The sequence below is a fragment of the Urocampus carinirostris genome, chromosome 3 (genome assembly GCF_059441175.1).
Source record: "Urocampus carinirostris isolate Australia breed hairy pipefish chromosome 3, RoL_Ucar_1.0, whole genome shotgun sequence".
NCBI lineage: Eukaryota > Metazoa > Chordata > Actinopteri > Syngnathiformes > Syngnathidae > Urocampus > Urocampus carinirostris.
In genome coordinates, this window is record NC_142351.1 from 51,885,796 (window position 1) to 51,909,034 (window position 23,239).

Genomic DNA, 23,239 nt, shown 5'->3' on the forward strand with positions numbered 1-23,239 from the left:
CCTGGAGAGCGTGACGTCCTCAACCGGAGTCCGCATCCACGGATTCCACTTGGACCCCTTTGCCCGTCACTCCACTTAGTACTGCGAGCGCGTCCGGACCGACCTTGGCGAGTGAGCCCAACCGAACCGAGCCCGCGGGAAACCAATAGGATTGTCCACTGCTGCGTGGTGAGTCTTGTTTTTTTGTTCTGTTGTTTGGGGACAAAGCGTCGGTTCACGCGTGGATTTTGATTGTGTCAGTATAGATGGCGCCGTCGCCTTTTGTAATGGTGGCGTGACCTAGCGTGATGCTGCGGGAGCGCGCAACATCGCCCCCGGGCGCATCTGGTCAGTCGACCGTTGTGTGGTCCAGCAGGGGAGTGAGTAGGGGGACACGGGAGACACGAGTGAAGCCGTTGACCCCACGTGTCTTTTTGCCTTCTCGTCCGCCTCCTCCTTCATCATTAGAAGCTTTCTGTTACGAACTTGTACATGCAGTTCTGAGCTAAGGACGAGCAGCATTTTGCAGTCTCTTCGTAGTTAGGATAGAAAAAGGGCCCAAAATCGAACTTATGAGGCGTTCTGTGTCTAATTTTTTCCGAAGCGTGCGAGTTCCGACTGTCATCTCCAAAGTTGAGTTGCTCTGTGCAAGTTGGAAGTGAACCCGTTTTTCAAATGTTCTAATCACATGGATAATATGTTGAGTCCAGATGTGATTTTAGATTCTGAGAGTCTGGTTGGTTAGAAAAAAAGTTTCATTTCACTTTAGGGACAGTGTGTAATGTTTAGTGCCTCCTAATGATACAAAAACAAGCAGTAAAACAAAACATTGATTTGAATACTAGGCAAAAATACATGAACTGTCATACCATTGTTAATTTATATTAAAAAAAAATCATAGGTCAAGAAAGACATTTGTTGTTCGTTTGCATGGTGGAATCCCTAGCTACAGGTCGCCGCCATGTTTGTCTGGCATCTTGCTGCTACGCTGTGCTCTTGGCACTTGTTTTTGTTCGCAGTAGGCAATACAGTGCCGTCTTGTTGTCAAATATTCCACAGTGGGGCTTTAATGTGATTTAGGATCATTCAACACTGATCAGGAGTGTCACTAACTGTTTGAGAACATTACACCTTGTGGTTTGCAGAGGCAACATTATTTACTCGTTTATTTCTACACACACACACACATACACATAGGCTACAGAAGAAGCAGCATATAACTTATTAGGCAATGATGCATTCTATTCAACACTTTCCAATTTCACCCTACACTTAATGGCGAGTGGCCACACACAGAGCTTTAGTACGCAACAAGTAAGCTAGGCTGATCATTGTTGCATTTGATTCAATGCAGATAAAATGAGAACTAATATCTGCTGATGATAACAAAGTCATGGTATTGGGTGGTAAAAATAGTTGTTCAACATAACCACTGTATACTCGTAATACTGATTTTGAATATGTCTTTCCTGCAAGGAAAAAATGGACGAGGGTCAGACTGTCAGGGGGACCAGAACAGAGCAGGAGACCCCAGAGCGTTCGTTACAAGTCTTTTATTTGGGGAAGCGTACAGGGTTAGCGGGAGACGCGATGACCGTCGAACGTCAGCAGCAACGCCGTGAAGACAACTTCGGAACACGTAGCCAATCGTAGCGTGGGACGGAAGCAGGTCGAGTTTACCGGGACTGGAGAGAAGATCGTAGCGTGGGACGGAAGCAGGTCGAGTTTACCGGGACTGGAGAGAAGATCGTAGCGTGGGACGGAAGCAGGTCGGATCGGAGGCAGGCAGGCAGAATCAGGTAAACAAGAAGGCACAGGTAGAGGACTTCCGGTGGCGCAATGAGGTAGACGGCAGCAAGGAAAGTAGCTCTGACAAAAATCACTAAAGAGTAATGTAATACTTACTTGGAGAAAAGACAGAAAGGGTACAAATTGTGACCCATATTTATGAGAAATTCTTCAACAAAACATGGTCAAGAAGGGGAAACTTGTTGAGAAAAAGGGCGCTAAGGAGAAAAAGATCGAGGGAGCAGAAGGAATGTCATCGGTTGACGAAGGACGTGACTCGGCCATCCTCCATGAAATCCGTAAATTACGGCAAGAACACACGGAAGCAGCCCGGGAGAACAAGATTTCGATGACAAGACTGGAAAAAAGCATCGAAGAACTTCTGGAGCGCACTGGGTTGCTGGAGCGGAGGGTGGAAAGCATGGAGGAGCTACATGCTAACACGGAAGAGCGAACGTCAAAACTAGAACAATTAACATTCTCCTTGCTCCAACAAACTGCCAAACTAGCAACAAAGTGTGAGGACTTGGAGTCGAGATCACGGCGGAACAACATAAGGATACATGGGATTCCTGAGGGTGCCGAAAGAAACGACACAATCGGCTTCATAACAAACTTTATTAAATCGAACATTCCGACAACCGAACATATGGATGTGCGCATTGAGAGGGCACACCGCTCACTGGGGAACAAGTTTCAAGGTAAAGCACTGCCACGGGCAATTATCGTACGTTTCACCGACTACATAGTGAAAGAATCCGTAATGAAAGAAGCATGGAAGCAGAAGACAACGTACGAAGGCAAGACCGTTTACTTCAACCAAGATTACACCACAGAAATCCAAAAAAAGAGGAAACAAGTAAGGGACGTTATCAAAAAGTTAAAGGAAAAGAACGTAAAGGCACAATCACCATATCCCGCCCAGCTGAAGATGTTTTTGGACACAGGAATAAGAACATTCTCTACACTGATGGAGGCAGCAACATTGCTAAAAGAAATGGGGATCGAAGTGGAAGAGGACAACACGGAGACACTGCAAAAGATGTTGTCAAAGAACATTTGGACCACAGTGACCGGAATCGAGAGAAAGACAAGGGAACAGCCCCATCATAGAAGGTGACTTACAAGCTCCTATGGAGCAAAACGAAGCCATATTCGGATTTGGGAAGAAAGAGTAAGGACCATATCTGCCCTTTCTATTATAAATTCAATAAGTTAGAAGTAAGTAAAATACCAAGTAAAATTATTATCTTTAAATCAAAACAATGTATGTATTTATATTGGCATAGAGCTACTTTAAAATATTTAGTTAGTTATAACTATGGACGACGGTACAAAAGTTGTTCACGCACTGAGTGCATATTTCCAGGAGGGTAGCCACAACTCTCCAATTGGACTCTTGGAAGACATGGGTTTTTGTTTTTTGGGTGTGTTTTTTTTCTTTTTGGTGAGAAATTATGTGTGCTTGTCAATATGTTTGTTAGTAATTTGGTTTGTTTTGTCAATGGAGGTGTTAGTAATTAATGTAGTGTTTCTGTATGCTTCAAAAATCAGTGAGACTCAATACAAAGCATGAGCAATCTAAATATTGTTTCATATAATGTACATGGGCTAAACCACCCCATCAAGAGAAAGAAGATATTGAATCAACTCAAGACATTGCAGAGCTCAATAGCCTTATTACAAGAGACACATTTGACCGAGATTGAACATAAGAAGCTAAAAAGAGAATGGGTGAACCAGGTGTTCTACGCATCCTATGGTAAAAGGAGGGGAGTAGCAATTTTACTTGGAAAAGGGGTGGCGTTTAAAGTCGAAAAAGAAGTGAAGGACAATCTGGGGCGATATATAATGATTATAGGGTCAATGGCCGGTTGGGAAATATCAATAATGAATGTTTATGCACCAGTTGAGGAAAAGGGGACATTTTTTCAAGTATTAGCTAAAGTAATAACCAACTGTGCGAAGGGAATGTTACTTATAGGAGGTGACTTTAACACTGTACAGAATTGCAAAGTGGACAAGTATCCTTCAGTACATGGAACAAACACAAAGAGGTCGAGGATGTTGAATAACATAACTAAAGAATTGGGATTGATAGATCCATGGAGAGAGAAGAATCCCCAAACTAAAGACTATACTTTCTATTCAAACCCGCATGGCAGCTATTCGAGAATTGATTACTTTTACATTTCAAGACAACATATGCATACAGTAGTAGAGTGTGGTATAGAGAATATTACTATAAGTGACCATTTTCCAATTACTTTGAAACTAAGTTTAGACAATGAACCCCATTTTAGGTATTGGAGGATGAATGTATCTCTCCTCTCAGATAAAAACGTAGTACAGGAAATAAAACGGTGTATAAAAGAATATTTCCAAATCAATGACAACAATGAGGTTTCTCCATCAATATTATGGGAAGGAGGGAAAGCTGTAATAAGGGGGAAATTAATTGAAATATCGTCCCGGCTGAAACGAATACGCTTAAAGGATCAGAAGGAATTGGAGGATAAGATTAAGGAACTAGAAGAAGAACATAAAAAAACACCAAGTGAATCCAGATTACAGGTATTAAAAATAACCAGAAGCAAATTAGATGAACTTTTGACAAATAAAGCAGAAGGGGCTCTGCGCTTTGTGAACCAGAGATACTATGAAATGGGCAATAGAGCCAGTCGACTGCTCGCCTTCCAACTTAAAAAGGCCCAAACAGATAGAATTATATCACAAATAAAACATCCTATCTCTAAACAATGTTTAGTAAAACCCAAAGGTATAGCAGAAGCATTTGCAGATTATTATAAAGAATTATACAAGTACTCAGAAAATGACTTAGATAGCTACACGGCACAAAACTTTTTAGGAAAACTACATTTACCGACACTAACAGGAGGGGATACATTAGAAATTATTCGCCCCATTACAAAACAGGAAATACAAGACACAATAAATAACTTAAAAATAAATAAATCACCAGGAACGGACGGATTCCCGGGGGTGTTCTACAAAAGCTTTAAGGAAGAATTAATACCAGTACTGCAGAAAGTATTTAACTATTCTCTAACAAAAGGAGATCCCCCCAAAGCATGGTCGGAAGCCATCATAACAGTCCTGCACAAAGAAGGAAAAGACCCAATATTGTGTGAAAGCTATAGACCAGTTAGTTTACTTTGTAATGATCTAAAAATTCTTACAAGCATACTTGCAAAAAGAATGCAGAAATTTATAGCGAAATTAATTAGAAATGATCAAACAGGGTTTATTCCGGGAAGGCAGGGTGCAAACAATATTAGGAGGATACTAAACATAATTACGAGCACAAAATCTAAGACCCAACCCTCGATGTTACTGAGCTTGGATGCACAAAAAGCTTTCGATGGGGTGAAATGGAGCTTCTTACATCAATCACTTATAGCCTTTGGCTTCCCTCCAATATTTGTTGAATGGGTGAAAATAATCTATAAAAATCCTAAATCTCGCCTTAGAGTAAATGGTCACTGTTCAGATTTCTTTGAAATCAAAAGAGGAGTCCGGCAAGGGGATTGTTTAAGCCCACTCTTGTTTGCAATAAGCATAGAACCACTCGCAGAATCAATTAGACAAAATGAGCAAATAAGGGGGATATTGGATGAAGGAGGAACAGAACATAAAATATCATTGTTTGCAGACGACCTGTTGGTAATGCTGGAGGAACCTTCGTTATCAATACCACCACTGTTGGAGAGCCTTAAAATATATGGAGAAGTAGCTGGGTATTCAAATAATGAGAGCAAATCAATAGCAATGATGATATCAGGAAAATGTCCAACAGATGTGAGTGAAAGATTTGATTTTAAATGGACAAATAAAGGGTTTAAATATTTGGGGGTGACCATTACACCACATACCACACAGCTGTTTGATGCAAATTATGGAATGTTGATAAAAGAAATAAGGAAAGATTTGGAAAAATGGGAAATTTTGCCCTTAAGTCTTATCGGCAGGATAGAAACAATCAGAATGAACATATTACCAAGACTATTATTTCTGTTTCAATCCCTTCCAATTCTGATCCCGGCATCCACATTTAAAATGTTAAATAAGTTGATAGCAAAATTCCTTTGGCAAAACAAGAAACCTAGAATAAAATACAAAACCCTGTTAGCTCCTAAAGAAAAGGGGGGCCTAGACCTACCCAATATTAAATATTACTATTGGGCAGCTCAAATTAAAGCACTCATCTTGTGGATTACTACAGACAAAGATACGATATGGGTGGACATGGAGCAGCGATCTTGTCCAAATATGCCTGTGGAATCGTTACCATACATATCAGTCACGAGGTGGAATAAATTAAAAATCCAGAATGAATGGATTAAGGGAACTATTAAAACTTGGTCAACAATACAAAAAAAATTAAAAATATCAAGATCTGTGAATAGGGCTACCAAAATAGCGAAAAATCCAGACTTTAAACCTGGGGTTATAGAGGTAGGGTTTCAAAAATGGGCCCAAAAAGGACTGATGTTGATTACCCAAGTATTGGAAGCACAGGCAATGAAATCATTTGAACAACTCCAACAAGAATTTGACCTACCCAGAAATGATTTCTACAAATATTTGCAACTAAGACATTACCTCCAGAAACACGAGGAATGGGGGAAAATATGTAAGGAGCCGACTAAGGTAGAGCAATTATTAATATCGTATACAAAAGGACAATCAATAAAGGGGGTTATATCAAAACTATATAAAGCCCTGAGAATGGACCTCAGTAATGAGGACATGGCAGTTAAGGAAAAATGGGAACAAGAAACTAATGTAGCGATAAAAGACAACGAATGGGAAAAAACATTGAAAGAGGGACACAAAATAACCAACAGCCCGACATGGAGGGAGTTTGAATGGAAAGTAAAAATGCGATTCTTCTATACACCCTCTATCACTTCAAAGTATAAAAATACCTCGAATCTATGTTGGCGTAACTGTGGGGGGGTCGGAGACTTTACGCATATTTTCTGGAATTGCCCTGTAATATCAAATTTTTGGAGAAGTATCCAGAGAGAAATAAAATTAATCACTGGCTGGGAGTTGCGGTTGGACCCAAAGGCTTACATAATAGGAATTTTGCCAGAAGAATTACTATCTGGTCAACAGAAATATATACTAAGGGTAATGCTTCTGGTAGCAAAGAAAATGATCACAGTGTCCTGGCTGAAACCACAACCGCCTGACATAAAACAATGGAGAGACAAATTAAAGCAAATGTACATTATGGAAAAAATCACTGCAAGACTTCAACTGAAACTTGACCAATTTGAGAAAAGATGGAAGCCTATCACACAAATTTTACTTGATGTCTAAACACCTCCCCCTAATTATTATGTGTTTTTTTTTTTTTTTTTTTTTTTTTTGGTGTATATTTTGATGTATTAATTTATATATATATATATATATATATATATATATATTTCTTTTTGTATGGATTTATTGTATGAGCATTTATTCTTATTTTCTATTAATAACATTTTTTGTTCTTTGTTGTTCCTTCTGTTATTTATGAGTGTGTCAAGTGTATATATTTTGTGTTGATGTAAGATGGGGGAATCAAACCTCTGTCAAAAATGGGTGTGAGAAATAAAAAGTTAAAAAAAAAAAAGAAGGCACAGGTAATCGGGAGAGTCATACGGGGTACAGAAGTAATCTCGGACCAAGAGGTCTCCGCGTAGCGTGCTTAAAAAGGGAACATAAACCAATCAGGGAGCGCATTCCAGCGAGTCAGATGATTACCCCAGGTGGCTCCATTCAGGTTATCATGACAGAACCCCCCCCCTCAAGGGACGGCTCCAGAAGTCCCCCAGGAAAAAAAAAATTAAATCCAAGACACGTCACAGGGAAACACGGGTAATCGAGGAACTATGTAACAGCACAGTACCTCTCCCTGGGCCAAATGGAGGGAAACCCCCTCATCAGCATCCGAAGGGGCGGCAGAGGGTGGGTCCGGAGGGCAAACAGGAAGAATCAGGACCGGCGATTCAGACAGGACAGGCAGAATCAGGACCGGAGATACAGACAGAACAGGCAGAATCAGGACTGGCAAAAACAGGAGAGTCGACTCAGAACAGGCAAACAGGAGAGTCGACTCAGAACCGGCAGAATCAGAACCGGCAAACAGAACAGGCAAACAGGACAGAATCAGAACAGGCAGAATCAGGGCCGGCAGCGGAGTCGGACTGGCAGGCAGCGGAGCCGGACAGGCAGGCCGGAGAGTCGAAGTCGGACTGGCAGGCAGGAGAGTCGGACAGGCAGGCAGGGGAGTCGGACAGGCAGGCATGGGAGTCGAACAGGCAGGCATGGGAGTCATTGCGCAGTCATAAGGCCGATGGTGCCCGGTCAGTGTTGGGCACCGACGAAGTGGCTTGATGGGTCATTACTTTGGAGAGATAGGACCAGTCCCGACCCAACAGATCCCACTCGAACCGTAACTGACTCGCTTGCTTAGCCAATTTCGCCACGTCGGAAATAAGTTGCCAAACTGCACATTCTAAAGGGGGATTGGGCTGCTGGTTCTGGCTTTCATAGTAGTCAGGGGCAGATGTACGAACGCGGGGTCCATTCTGGTCTGAGGATTCTGTCAGGGGGACCAGAACAGAGCAGGAGACCCCAGAGCGTTCATTACAAGTCTTTTATTTGGGGAAGCGTACAGGGTTAGCGGGAGACGCGATGACCGTCGAACGTCAGCAGCAACGCCGTGAAGACAACTTCGGAACACGTAGCCAATCGTAGCGTGGGACGGAAGCAGGTCGAGTTTACCGGGACTGGAGAGAAGATCGTAGCGTGGGACGGAAGCAGGTCGGATCGGAGGCAGGCAGGCAGAATCAGGTAAACAAGAAGGCACAGGTAATCGGGAGAGTCATACGGGGTACAGAAGTAATCTCAGACCAAGAGGTCTCCGCGTAGCGTGCTTAAATAGGGAACATAAACCAATCAGGGAGCGCATTCCAGCGAGTCAGATGATTACCCCAGGTGGCTCCATTTAGGTAATCATGACACAGACACTTAAAAAGCTTTGGCTTCAGCCTACTACATTTTGGAACATGTTTATGAATTATATTGCACAACTTTTTTGGCACAAGTATTTTTCTGTCTCCATTTGTTAATAGTAGTTGAGTAGTTTTTTAGTGCTGTGCCTAAAAAAAAGCCACAAACATAAAATATTCTAAAAGTGCAGAAAATAACGGATATTAGTCATCTGTCACAGGGGATAAAATCATAAAGCTGAAATTTTGAGGATTTCCAAAATTCTATTCCAAAAGGTATCCAACCCATCCAACAATGATACAAGTAGATGTTGATTCACGGCGGTTTAAATGTTGCACCTGAGAGATGCATGGAAACAGAAAATACTCCCCAAAAAAGAAAAATTTGAGCGGCTATGCTCCTCAAATGCACTTGCTCTTATCTTTCGTTGCTAAAAGTCATTGAGGGCTATTCAGTGGACGTATAATCTCAAAGGTCGCTGGGCTGTTCGTGCATCATTGTGCGTTGACTTCGGGATTCATTTGGAGGAGGAGACTAATCATTTGCTCATCGATGCTTTGTCGCAGTCAAGGGAGCAGTTTTTTTTTTTTTTATGTCAGTACCAGTCAGCTTCTGAAGCCTCAGTGTGCTAATCGCTAAGAGGTCACTTGTAGTAAACCCACTTAACCATTGACTGGCTCAGGAGACTTCTTGGCAATTAATCCCAATTGAGGTCATTAAGGAGCAATGGGAATGACGGCCACTCATTCTTCTGTTTCCTGAAGGCACAAAACGGGAAAGTGACCTCAAATTTGCTGTTTTCAGACAGCGACCAACTGGAACATAATTCAAAATGCAAATAGTGCAAAGAAGCAACAACTGTTGAAACAAGCCTTTTTTTATTGCATCAAAACAAGAAACACAAAGGAACAATGTGTATATTCATACACATGAAATGACTAGATTAGAAACTAAATGTTGCCGGTATTCTGATTTTGTAAAGCCATGTACATGTGTACAATTATAACAATAAGGTCTTAATCCGACTGACTATTCTGACTGCAATGGTTGGGTGAGTCCTTTTATTTTCCTATTACAATAGCATATATTGGACTAATCATATTGCTTGACTGGATGTACAGTTTCCCTCTACTGGGATATTGTTATGCCCCAAAATAACTGTGGGGGAAAAAAAATGATACAGCAAACTCTGGCTTACTTACTAAAAAGCCTCATGTGTATTGGTTGATTCCGCCAAGATGATTTCTTGTAAAGGGTCAGTTAATTGCCTTTTTCTTTGGTTTTTAATTACCCATTTATTTGGTGATATTTCTGCTTGTTGCACTTCATTTATCCCCATCTGTACCAGTCCCAGACCAGAACGGACACAGGACTAATTGCATGCATTTCTCAGATTTTATTGGGGGGGGGAAAAAAAAAAAAAAAAGAGTTAGGCTTGCTTGTTTGCTGGATCCGAGGACTGGCGGAGAGCGCGATCGAGCAAGGCGGGGGTGACACTTCCGTGATGGAAGAAGGCAGGCGGGAATGGCACGTCGTTTGACCAGGGCTGGAGATCAGAGGCGATGCCGAGTTCGTAATAGTGATCGTAGGCAGGTGGCAGGCAGAACAGGCGTAGTCAGGTTCAGAAAGGGGTCGAAAACGGGGATTAGGCAGAAAACAGATTTAACAGGGACGGAGTCGGACGGAAACGCATACTGAGTGAAAACACAACAGCTCGCAGACGATCTGAAAAAGTTTGAACTGAAGTCGGGGCTTAAGAAGGGTGTGGCCACCAATCAGCTTGTCCGGGCTGTTGGCGCCAATCAATCTGCCACAGGTGTTCCAAATAGGGCAATCATGACAGTACCAGCTTATATGTTTCAGAGAAGAGTAAAGAAGTTAAGTTAAAGCTTTTAACACGATGTTTTAAATACTCACTGTAAAGAAGAAAATCCTGGTCACCTTTGGTAAAAGACACATTTAGCAGGAAGTGGACCCTTGGCTTTTAAACATGGTAATTCCTGTCTTTGGCCAATGTCTATCTACTTTTCTAAGATTGTCACGACAAAAATTCTCCCAATTAAAACTCCTTTGACAGTCAGTTGTTGATCCTGAAATGAAACTGGGCCAAGAGCCAAGCACAAGCCCCATTCATGAGCTCCCAAATTGCATCCAAAATTGACCATTAATGTGATTGTTGTTTATTTTTTGCAGTTTCCAAAATAGGTTCCAAAGTAAAAAAAAAAAAAAAAAAAAAGAAGAAAAAAATCTATCTCGAATGATGCGACTTGAGCTCAAACATGCTTAATCATCTGGGTTGGGTCAACTACATAAATGTGTTACCGACTTGAGTAGATTAGACCCCTAACCCTAGTATTGCACTTGTCACTCAACATGGTAGGGGGGCAATAAAAGCGTCAGCCCTAATGCCTGTTTCCTGCGGTGCAACATGGAGCTTGCCGTACTGCTTTGCGAGCTTCCTGTTTGCTGGGTGGATTTCAATTGCAACTTCCCTCCTGAAGTTGCTCAACCTGCCTATCAATGCACAAACGTTTCAGGAGAAAGTAGAGTTTTGAGTACGCCCTTCTCTCGCCGAAAGGAGGACCTTGCCTGCACTGTTTTCACCACAAACAAGTTTGTTTTAGTTTACTACAAGGTGAAATGAGCCTCACTCACTGCAAGTCAAGCAATGGTGGCAGATATAGTTTGGGAATATGGGGAGACTCGATATTCCATTTACACAAAATTAATAATCATCGTACATAGAGGTCAGGATGCTAAAAGTCACAGAATCATCCAAAGTTTTCTGTGTTTCATAAAGGCGGGGGATTTAGTAATGTACTTATTTTTTAAACCTCACTAATAAAAAAAAAATCTGCCTAGTTATATAGAAAATGTAAGTATGACATTTAAGGGAAGCAACATTTTGTCAGATTAAATACAGAAGATGAATAAAAATGTATTACATTTAAGTGGTTGAATTTTTTTGATCAAGATTTTAAAGGGAACCAAATAATTGTTTTACTTGAACGTTTGTTTTTAAACCATTTTGTTTGTAAGCCAAATTATTCAAAGGTATGTGCATGAAACTTTAAGTCTTAATTGTGTTTTGGTTCTTTTTCAGAGAACCGCCTGGGAAATGTGCTCCAACCATGTCAGAATTCAGCTTCCCCCGGTGCAATGGTGCAAAATAGACGGATGTTGTCTTTCTTTAAGAGTACGCAGAGTTACCCGGTTAAAGTTACTATCAGAGTGGAAAACAATCCCAACACCTGGAATTTAGCACATGTTGTTATTTTGACCTCTGGCCTGTCCTCTCTGAGGTCGCCACAGCGCATGACTTTTCAGCCGGTGGGATGACCCTCTCGATGCTATTAGCCCGGGAAAGGCATAGTGTTTTTGTATTTCATTTGACCTTAAATGAAGCAAAACAATTTTCTCAGAACACTCCAGGCAGTAGTTACAGTCGCAATTCGCTTTGTGACAATGTAATGATTGCCCAAGTTTGCTTGTTGACATGAATGCAGACACAACAATTGGGGAGAGCACCAGTGTGCTTGTTAATCAGCTACTAGAGGAGCAGAACATGAGCCTTTTCAAAGCTTGACAGTCAACCTGCTGTCGTCATGGAACCTGTTGCAGGTCCCTGGACAGTTTTCGTGTGTATGGTCCAAACACATGCAAGATAGCTGCCATTGATGACCCTGTTGCAGGGTTTTAAAGGCCGTGGCCATTACGGGGGCCGACCATGCTTGCTAAACTTATGATTATTTTCCATGTTTGTATGTCCTTCATGAACCTTTGTGCTGACTCTCTGCAGGTCACGCACCCAGGCCGGACTCCTCCGTAGCAGATCTTCCGGCACCGCAGCCCCTCTAAACAGACATGCCTCCTCCATTGGGGGGCCCCGCCGGTTACACGCCTCCTGAGGGAGGCTGGGGCTGGGCCGTGGTGGTGGGGGCCTTCATCTCCATCGGCTTCTCCTACGCCTTCCCCAAGTCCATCACCGTCTTCTTCAAAGACATTGAAGTCATTTTTGATGCCACACCAAGCCAAGTGTCATGGATCTCCTCCATTATGCTGGCCGTCATGTATGCCGGTGGTAAGTGGCCACTTAGTTGTTGCACCACAAACACTTGCCTGGGCCACACCGGGGTTTGTTCTTCTCGACGAAGTGCGCAAAAAAGATTTGATGGGAAAAAAAATACTGACCGTTTTTAAAAAAACAAAGAAACGGAGTAAGTGAACGCCTCCATCATTTGTCTGCTTGCTGATTTGAAAACCAAAGAATTTACGCTATTGAAGACTCTACAAAAGCGCCTTGCGACCCAGATTACTCTCACATTAAGATGCAGTCATTCAGCATCCTGCCTTGACACAAAAAGTGCTGCTTGGCCAGGACCTCGGCTGTTTAAGCGAGAACATTAGTATTTTTGTTTGTTAAAATTAGGTTGGATTAAATGTCTGTACTATTCTTGGAGAGAGACAGAAAGAGAGAGAAAAGAGCGATGTCACTGAGTTTTAAGGCATAGAGATAGAAATACAAAGAAAAAAGACGGAAACTGAAAAAAAGAGACAGAAACAGACAAAATCAGACAGAAAAAGAAAGAAAACAGAGATGGAGAGCGACAAACAGACACTGAGACAGGCAAACAAACAGAAACAGAGAGACATGTATAGGGAGACGTACAATACATAGAGAGACAACAGATGGACAAAAATAGACAGAAACAGATATAGAAACAAACAGACGGATAGAGACAGAGAAGCGTGATAGAAACAAAAACAGAAATTAATATTGAAAGACGGAAAGAGAAAAAAAAATAATAGAGAGAGAGAGAGAGAGAGACAGAGAGAGATGAGAACAAAGAAAGACAGATATATGTAAAAAGACATGTAGAGACAAAAATGCAGAAAGAAACAAGAAACAACCCTTTTTGAGTCCTCAAAGTAAGACTGAGAAAAGTGCGTAATGTTGTAGATTACGCCCAAAGAGCACTAAAGTGAAGAAATAGCAGCCATTGGCGCACTACTTTCAATTGCCCCAATAAGAAGGCAACCCAATCCCTTCTTCACCAACAACGTCTACGATGGTTGTGAAAAGTTGTAAAAGTAAAACGGAAGAGCCAGGTCATAAAATTGGCGCCGTAGTGCGGAAGCGCTATTATGGAAAAGCAACATTTTACCATTCACAGTTGGTCGCAAGTTGTAAAACTTCTTCACCTTTTGTTTTTAAGGCAAGTGAGTGTGCTGGTCGAGTATCACAACATTGCATGTCACTTCTCTTATTAAGCTGCTTGGGACTCCCTTGCACTTTTACAGAGCCCAAAGAAGATCCAGATGTTGGAGCGCTAGCTTGCGTTCTTTCAGTTTTGGTTTCCTCCCTTTTCTATTTTACAATTCCGCCTGTACTCTTGGCCCTCCTCCAATTCGGTCGTGGGAGGGCGGCGATTCTTCCGTGCTGTGCGCAGTGTTAGGAGGTGTGGCACAAAAGTGGCGTTTATTACCTGAACTTTGGAGTTGTGTTCCTAAGAGCACAGCCTCTCAAATTTCAGAAATTTGCGAGCTGACAAAAGGCGGCTTGTGGGCGGCCAACTAGTCAGAGTGTCGAATCGCTCGCCTACTTGTGTTTTACTTCTTGTGGATGAAGGCAAAACGCCAAGTGAGCAGTAATCTTTTTTGCCCTTTTCCTTGGCAGGAGCCTTACTTGTGGCTTCCGGTCTGTCCGGTTTCCACTGCAGTGAAATGTCTTGATATGGTAAAACAATTAAATAGAAAAGTGATCTAGCAAATTTCACCATTCAGGCGGATAAGAAAATGGTCAAGTGGCGACAAAGGGGGAGGGAGTCAGTGGGCGAGCATTGTTGTTTATGTAATCGCTGTGAGAAGACTGTCCTCACCTCTTTTTTGGTGTTGGTACAGAGTGCATGGGTGCTTGTCCTTCTGAGCATGTTTGGGTGTCCTCTGCCATGCCAGCCTAGTTTTTTTCAGCTGTAGAAGCTAGTCCAGTCGAGGTGCTGCCAACTGAATCCTGTTAACGCCAAATTGGATTGCAAGAGCTATAAGAGCGTTATCCACCATCTTACAACAATCGTTTGCACTCTTACTCTTACTTCAACCCAAAACTGTCTGAGAAAAATTGATGTCCTGGAATTTTTGTCATGTGATAAGTTTATTCTGTTACTATATTGGACAATCACAGAGGAAATTTCTTAGGATGCCAGTTCCTTTTTTTGCTTCACTGTTGTTTTGACTAATACATCATTGTTGCTTTTGGCCAATCATGTTGCTGTTCTTTGATACCACACCCCTTAGGGCTTAAAAGGAACCCCATACGAGACTTTCTGAGCCCTTTTACAAAAAACTATATGCATTTATTATTAATATATATTTTTTATACATTATTATTATGTTATGATTAATTTATTGCCAGTCCAACATAATGGATAATGAGACCCTGGTCCACGCTGACGGTGTGGCCCCCATAAAAAAACGTCCCTGCTAAAGTCAAGTCATGTTCAAGAGTCAAGAGTCTCAAAGGGCTGCACAGACCACAGATTATTGTAAACCACAGACTATTAAGACTCCATCCCCTGATCTAAAACTTACATGAGGGCAAATGATACACAGATACTGTATTGTCAAGATAAAATATAGGTTATTCATATCCTATAGAATAGAAGTTTGTTTTAAGCTTGGATTTAAACATTTCCACTGAGGTTGCAGATCAAATCTCAGGGGGAAGAGCATTCCACAGCACCGGGGCCCGAATGGAGAACGCTCTTGAACCTGCGGATCTCTTCTTGGCTCTTGGGATCACTAGTAGACCAGCATTTTCAGAGAGAAGGCTCCGGACCGCAACATAGGGGGAAATTAATTCTGAAAGATATGAGAGAGCAAGTCCGTGAATGATTTTGTATACTACCAACAAAACCCTGAAATCATATCTTAAGCTTATAGGGAGCCAATGCAGGTTAGCTAAAATTAGGGTCATGTGATCAAACGTTCTTGTCTTAGTTAAAAGCCTCGCGCAGGAATACGTATCTGTGTTATCTGAATCAATTTTCATTTGTCAATTTTATAAAAGGTTTTGTAACAAGAAAGGACAAAAAGGAAAAGTGCTCACTCAGGTTCTGCACTAAACTTGACCACGCTGTCAGACTATCAAAAACACAAAGATAAAGTGTCTTGATATTAAATTTTTGTCAAGTCAAATCACATTTATTCAGTCACAGTCTCAAAGGGCTGCACAGACCACAAAATACAACAGATCCTGATCTGAAACCTACTGTACATGTGGGCAAGAAAAAAACGATAAAAAAACAAATATAAGGAAAATAAGAAACCTTGAGAAAGGGAGCGCATATGAAGATGACCATGCTGTAATGGGTGTTGCATGGGTACCAATAGACAAAATATAGTCAACATCAACAATAAACATAAGAAATCATTAAAACCATGCCCAAGACAGCAACGGCAAAGGTTCCCATCTCAGTCAGGCACTTGATGCAGATGATGGCATACCTCTGGTTTAGGTTCTTCTTGTCTGTTAAGTTTGCAGAGATCTCCGTTAGAACAGGTCTGAGGATTCTCGTGTTCAAAGTGTGCATCAAGCTCTTTTTGGTAGCTAATCAATTTTGAAATTTGATGTAGTCGAAATGATCCATCCTCGCTTTGCTTCATTGAATTCAGAATTCAATATGGATCTAAACCATTTGACATGCATTTTTGCCATAATATTATAATAATAATAATATCCAATTGGTATTTGTGGCATCTCACGAAATGTTGCGTTTTAAATTATTTATTGAAGGACAAAAGAGAACAACAATAAAGCGTCATTGGCCTACAGTACACAGACAAGCTCGTGAATGATGCTGATGTCATGCTCACGTGGTACTGCAGCAAGTTTGGAGAGTCACAAGAGTCTGTTGGTCGTTTGCTTCAAACAAAGCAATCTTTGTCTGAAGACCTTCTCCTCATCATCCCGCCGCTCAAGCCACCAGACTTGTGCGAGGTGAAAGGTTAAGGAATGACATCAGAGGCGGTTCTCTGCTGTAACCCAACAAGCTGTTACGCAAGTGTGAAGATTAATAGGGCAGCGCCGTCTGTTGGTGATAAGTGAAAGTGCGCCACTTGGCTTTGCGCTTGCCTTGATTTTATTTTAATGCTTTGTGAATCAAAAACATATTTCCCGTAAATTTGACACGCCACATATGGAACTGATAAATGATGTAAAATAGCTGCTTGCTAAAAAAAAAAGAAAAAAAAATCGGGAGGTACTCTCCCCTGTCAAATGGTAAATAGACCTAGGTGATTTTGAACCTTGTTGTTGTCTCCTTGTGAAGTTCTAGCGTTCAAACAGAAGCCCTACTTTCAAATGACCTACCACAATCTTCCGTTCAATTTTTAATAAATTTTTCATAAAAAAATAAAAATGTGTTCCCACCCCAAACAAACTCATAGGTGACAGGAAAAAGAGCAGTTAAACATCATGTGTGAAAAAAGAAGAAGCAGTATATTTAACTAGGAGTGTGGTCCAATGCACTACAAATATGTTACAGATTCTCATTCGGATCAGAAGTTACCAGTCATCCCATCACTTATTAGTTATATTCAACCCATTTAATCTCCCTAGTATTTTTTCGCAAGTTACAGCTTCCATCATTGGTGTTTTCCAAATATTTGTGGCTAGGCTACCTGGGAGCTTCCGGTAGCTCAAAATTGTATGACCGCAGGTCAGAGTCGAGACATTAGTAATTTGAAAAAGGTTGTCTAAGTGGGGCACCCACAGTTCAGTCTCCAAGAAGACATAGTCTCACTGATTTGGGGAGAGAACATTTGCATCCATCCATTATCTGCACCGCTTATCCTCAGTGGGGTTGCGGGGGTGCTGGAGCCCATCCCAGCTATCTTCAGGCAGTGGCCAGGGGACACCCTGAACTGGTTGCCAGCCGGTCGCAGGGCACACAGGGACAGACAATTCGCTCACTCATTCACACCTAGGGACAAATTGGACCAGCCAATTTAACTGGAATGCATGTTTTTTGGAATGTGGGAGGAAACCGGAGTGCCCGGAGGAAACCCACAAAACACGGGAAGAACATGCAAACTCCGCACAGGAGGTTCGATCTCATGACCTCAGAACTGTGCCGCAGATGCACTAACCACTGCGCCGCCGTGCTGCCCAACATTTGCACCATTTTCACATTAGGGCCCAATTTTGAAACATTCCCATAAAGCGGCGTACCTCTCTTATTTTCCCACACCAACCACGATCTTAAGAAGGCTTCGAACAGTTTGAAAACGTGGTCCCTGGTATGCAAACGTCAAGCAATGAGCCTCTGTCTTGTATGTCTGTCCAATCAGGTCCAATCAGCAGCATCCTGGTGAACCGCTTCGGCAGCCGACCGATCATCCTAGTGGGCGGCTGCCTGGCGAGCTCGGGTCTGGTGGCAGCCTCCTTCTGCAACACTGTGCCCCAGCTGTACTTCTTCATCGGCGTGGTTGGAGGTGAGTGCCCTCCGAGAGAGCATGCAGATCCCAGGCGGCAACCTCAGTTAAACACGTGCGCCTCCCTCTAAAACAGGGCTGGGCCTGGCGTTTAACCTGAACCCGGCCCTAACCATGATCGGGAAGTATTTCTACAAGCGGCGGCCCATTGCCAACGGTATTGCCATGGCCGGCAGCCCGGTCTTCCTGTCCACACTAGCGCCACTCAACTCGTGGCTGTATGACAGCTTCGGCTGGCGGGGAAGCTTCCTGATCCTGGGTGGACTCCTGCTCAACTGCTGCGTAGCTGGCTCGCTTATGCGGCCCATCGGGCCAAAACCGACGCCGGCCGGCCCGACTAGCGGCGAAGCAAGGCCCAAAAAGACGGTGCTACAGACGCTCAACTCCTTCATCGATCTGACGCTGTTCAAGCACCGCGGCTTCCTGCTGTACCTGATGGGTAACGTGGTGATGTTCTTCGGCCTTTTTGCACCTTTGGTATTCCTCTCTAACTTCGCCAAGAGCAAAGACATCAGCAAGGAAAAGGCGGCCTTACTGCTGTCCATTTTGGCCTTTGTGGATATGTTCGCCCGGCCCTCCATGGGCCTGCTGGCCAACACCAAATGGGTACGCCCCCACGTGCAGTACTTCTTCGCTGCCGCTGTCCTTTACAATGGTGTGTGCCACGTGCTGGCACCGCTATCTACCAACTACACCGGCTTCGTGGTTTATGCCGTCTTCTTCGGTTTTGCCTTCGGCTGGCTCAGCTCTGTGCTCTTCGAGACGCTGATGGACCTGGTGGGGGCTCAAAGGTTCTCTTCCGCTGTGGGACTGGTCACCATCGTGGAGTGCGCCCCCGTTCTACTAGGGCCTCCACTGACAGGTAGATCACACCTCCACAGACCAAATTGTGCCAAGACGTTCGTCTGTTACTTGACTTGTCTACGGCTAGACACGTTTCGGGTCAGTTGTCAAACTGGCGGTCTCGCAAATGCTCTGACGTTTGTCCTTGTTAAAAAAGTTTTCAGTTATGGGCCACTTGAATTTAATCTGTATTTGCGCCCAGGCAGCAATATCCTTGGCCTGTTTGTTTAGCTCACATTAAGCCTAATCTGCGCCATAAAATCAATTTGATAACGGTACTACGCATTCAAATGCCTCTTTTCAACAAAACCAGTTTAGCACCATACCTCACCACAATGCAAGGCTGGTGAGAGCACCTGAGGCCTGCTTGGCACTCAACAGGGATTTTTATTTTCACTTTGTTTCTACAACTGGCTTCAAAAGAAACATGAGCCAAGTATAACACGTTTTGGGTTGCAAATTTGTACGTTCGTGTCTTCGCATTAAAATACATATTTATCATGTTTATTTTGTTGTTACTTATTTTCCATTATTACTTTGATTGCCAATGAGAAAAAGAGAGCAAGAAAGGTGTATCAAAGCAAGCTGTGCCTGCGTATAAAAGGAGTTCTGTCTTGCCATGTCTATTATTTTATAAAGTCTCACTAACAACATTTTGGGATTAAACGAGCAGCAGGTCACATAACCTGAACAATGATGACTGTAAATTGCCAGGTCTTTAACCTTTAGGCAGAAAAACTGAGGAGACAAAGGCTCACTGAAAGCAAGTGCCAGTAGTGTTGCAAACAATGTTTTCAAAGTCAATCAAAAAAAAAAACACGCATGATGAAAGGGCACAAACATGACTGAATTAAACATAACAATGACTTTCTTGGCTAATGACAAAATGGTGCCACTCAGTACACAAGAGATTGTTTGGAAAATTGGAAACAAAAGAGCCAACATTTGGATAAAAAAATGGGTGCTTTGCTGCGGAACTGGGATTGTGAAAACGAGGTCTAAGTTCAGACTTTGGCACGCCAGTCCTCGAGGAGACATGTCCTGCATGATTTTTGGGGTTTCTCTTTTTCAACTCAACTAATACAAGTTATCAGCTCGTAAGCAAGCTTGTTTCTGATCCTGGTGATTGGAACCGCCTGTATTTGAGCAGAGAAGCTTCAAAAATCATGCAGGACATGCGGCCCCTTGAGGATTGGAGTGCCCAGGTCTGCTTAAATTGCATTTGCAACTGTGCCAAAATGTCAAGAGACAAAAAAACAAGAGTCTTGTATCAATCAGGAGAGAAATCTTCACATGATAGTATTCTGACAGGCAGTTTTTTCCGCAAACCATGCTGACTTGACAGCGTAACTTTGAGATTTTGAATGAATGACTAGCCACATCTATACTGACCGCGTCTCTCCCTCCTGCAGGTAGCTTCTACAACTACTACCAGCACTACGACTACACGTACGTGTCGTCAGGCGTCATCCTCATTGTGGCCAGCCTCTTCCTTTTCGTAGGCATGGGCATTAACTACAGATTGCTGGCTCGCGAGAAGAAGGCCGAAGAGAAGGCCGAGCCCAAGGAGGAACGTGCTGCGATGCTGAGCCCCGCCCCCGAGGCTACAAAGACGGAGGTGGATTCCAAGATGGATGAGAACACTGTCTAGGAGCGCCAGGCGCAAATGCCATCTGAATGCACACCTTGATCTCATGGACTTGCACCGCACTCACTTCACTTTCTTTTACTTGCCGATGAGCACATGCTCATCCGTTACTGCCATCGGCTTTTGAGAGGCCATTGGCTACTCTCAGGGTCTTCAGCTGCCACCATGCACCTCTAGGGAGTGTGTAAGAGTGCTTGCTGCCAGTTAAGAAAATGGGCACACACACGGCAGACTTCAGTATTTGAAACTTGTAGTATACGCACACAGCAGTGATAGATTTGCAAGCCGAGAAAAATATGGGCAATAGGACTGGAAGATGCGCATGACTGTGTGAGAGAAGTGTGAGTGCTTAGCAAATAATGTGTCAACTCCGTCAAGGCTTCTTTTACCGCCAGCAAAAGCCACATGGTGTGGTCTGTTTGGTTTTCTTTTGCAACTTTTGGTTTTGGGAGAAACCCAGCTGAATATTTGTAAACGTGTGCCGTTTTCCAACCACAAAACCAGCAAGTGAAGAAAACACATCTAATGTGTATCATTATCCTCTTTCTTAATATGATATCCATTATTTTTGACATAGACCCCCTATTTTTCTTTGCCCTTCAAATTCGTGTGTGACATGAATGCACTTTGCCAACATTTGGACCAAGCACAATACAATGTCACCACATCAAAATCTGTAATGACATAAGAGTTAAAGAACAATGCTAAAATATGGACGTGTTGAATTTTTGTTTTATGCGGCAGAAGTTGAGTCCGCGGAGTTGACGTCAATAGACGAGGCGGGCCATCTGCCATTCTTTGTTGCTTTTCCTGTAGGTTCAAATACATGAGAAAATATGCGCAATCTAGACTCACGGAGATTTTGAGCAACGATCGGGTGAATAATGGGGCCGGGCAGACATCACCTCACACCCCAGTCGACAAATGGCAGTCTGTCCTTTTGTGAGACCTATGTCATCGCCGATCCACACAATCCCTTTATTGTCAATCAAACACAGCTGAAAGAATGACTGTAAGGTTCTGTCATTACACTCGACATGAAGAGTTTCTGGATATATTTTGCCTTTTAAATGTCACACTAACGACTGTAACTCTGATGAACTTTTCATGTTGGCTTTGTCAAGCCATTAAAAGTTTTTTTCGAACGATTTGCCATTTGTTTTGGGGCTTTTTTTCCACTGGGAAATGAATTGGCTTCTTGGTGTTAGAGGGACAATGTGTAATATTTACCACTAGTTGCCATATGTATTATGTAGAGCAGGGGTGACCAACCTTTTTGAAGCTGAGAGCTACTGTTTGTCACTGATTGGCACGAAGGGCTACCAGTTTGATATGCACCTCTTAAAGTAAAACTTATCACTACTCAGGTGCTCTTAGGGGGCACCACTTTGGAGACCCTCATGGTGTAGTGCAAATATGTGCTGCAAAACACAAGGAAGAATACAAACTATGGAGACTCAAAGTGACCAAATGGCACCAGTTGTTGAAACATCTTTTTGCACAGCATTTCACAGGGTTTTGGGGGGTACCTGTAAAAGCAAGATGGCGGACAACCATGTCAGCTCAGTTGAGCCTCGTGTTACTTAAAATAAATTCAAATTTCCCGACCCCACAACTATGAGTATTTATAAATACACCTTTTAATGTACAAATGATCATGTAGACTTCACAGGATGTATACTCTACATTGTAGAGTATACATCCTCGTGTAGGTTTTGTTCACCTCTAGGGGGCGCCAAACTATACACGGCTTCTCTTTAAATTACACACCTGAGTCAAACCATCTTCTCTGACAGAATTATTATCTGCTGCCTTTAATAGAGCAGCAACAACAAACGGAATAAGTTGTGCAAAACCTTGATAGACACAAACTCCCAGCGAATATTTACATTTATGTGGAACATTTCCAAGATTGAAAGACAACGCGGAGCGACACGGCCTCCTGCTGGTTCACTCTTGATAGTTCAGCAAGTGTGCGCGTCTCTGCCGCGCTGTGCCTCATGTAATCGATATTAAAAAAAAAATATTGCAGTCTAGCATGCAATGAATTTAACGAAATCGGGCCACGCCTCTAAGCAAGTATCAAGAATGTTTTCATTTGTATTGCGATAAATAATTATTTCTTTAGGCAGCACGGCGGCGCAGTGTTTAGCGCATGTGCGGCACAGTTCATGTCTTGGGAACCTCCTGCGTGGGTTCAAATCCAGCTCCAGACTTCCTGTGCGGAGTTTGTATGTTCTCCCCGCACTTGCGTGGGTTTCCTCCGGGCACTCCGGTTTCCTCCCACATTCCAAAAACATGCATTTCAGGTGAATTGGCCGGTCCAAATTGTCCCTAGGTATGAATGAGCAATTGAGTTGTCTGTCCCCGTGTGCCCTGCGATTGACTGGCAACCAGTTCAGGGTGTCCCCTGCCCACTGCCCGATGATGGCTCCAGCACCCCTGCGACCCTACTGAGGATAA

General features: G+C 42.9%; 1 protein-coding gene across 1 annotated transcript; it reads left to right on the plus strand.

The window, feature by feature from the left end:
• Positions 1-21,924, plus strand: LOC148370029 (monocarboxylate transporter 1-like). The gene is made up of 5 exons (XM_088332328.1): positions 1-168; positions 12,593-12,874; positions 18,142-18,285; positions 18,362-19,147; positions 20,541-21,924. Exons 2-5 carry the CDS (start codon positions 12,658-12,660, stop codon positions 20,777-20,779), a joined length of 1,386 nt encoding a protein of 461 aa, XP_088188454.1. The 5' UTR covers positions 1-168; positions 12,593-12,657; the 3' UTR covers positions 20,780-21,924.
• Positions 21,925-23,239: the final 1,315 nt, after the last annotated feature.

Coding starts and splice junctions, on each gene's coding strand:
- LOC148370029 (XM_088332328.1), top strand. CDS start 12,658: ATGCCTCCTCCATTGGGGGGCCCCGCCGGTTACACGCCTCCTGAGGGA. Junction 12,875..18,141: donor GGCCGTCATGTATGCCGGTG/GTAAGTGGCCAC, acceptor CTGTCCAATCAG/GTCCAATCAGCAGCATCCTG. Junction 18,286..18,361: donor CTTCATCGGCGTGGTTGGAG/GTGAGTGCCCTC, acceptor CCTCTAAAACAG/GGCTGGGCCTGGCGTTTAAC.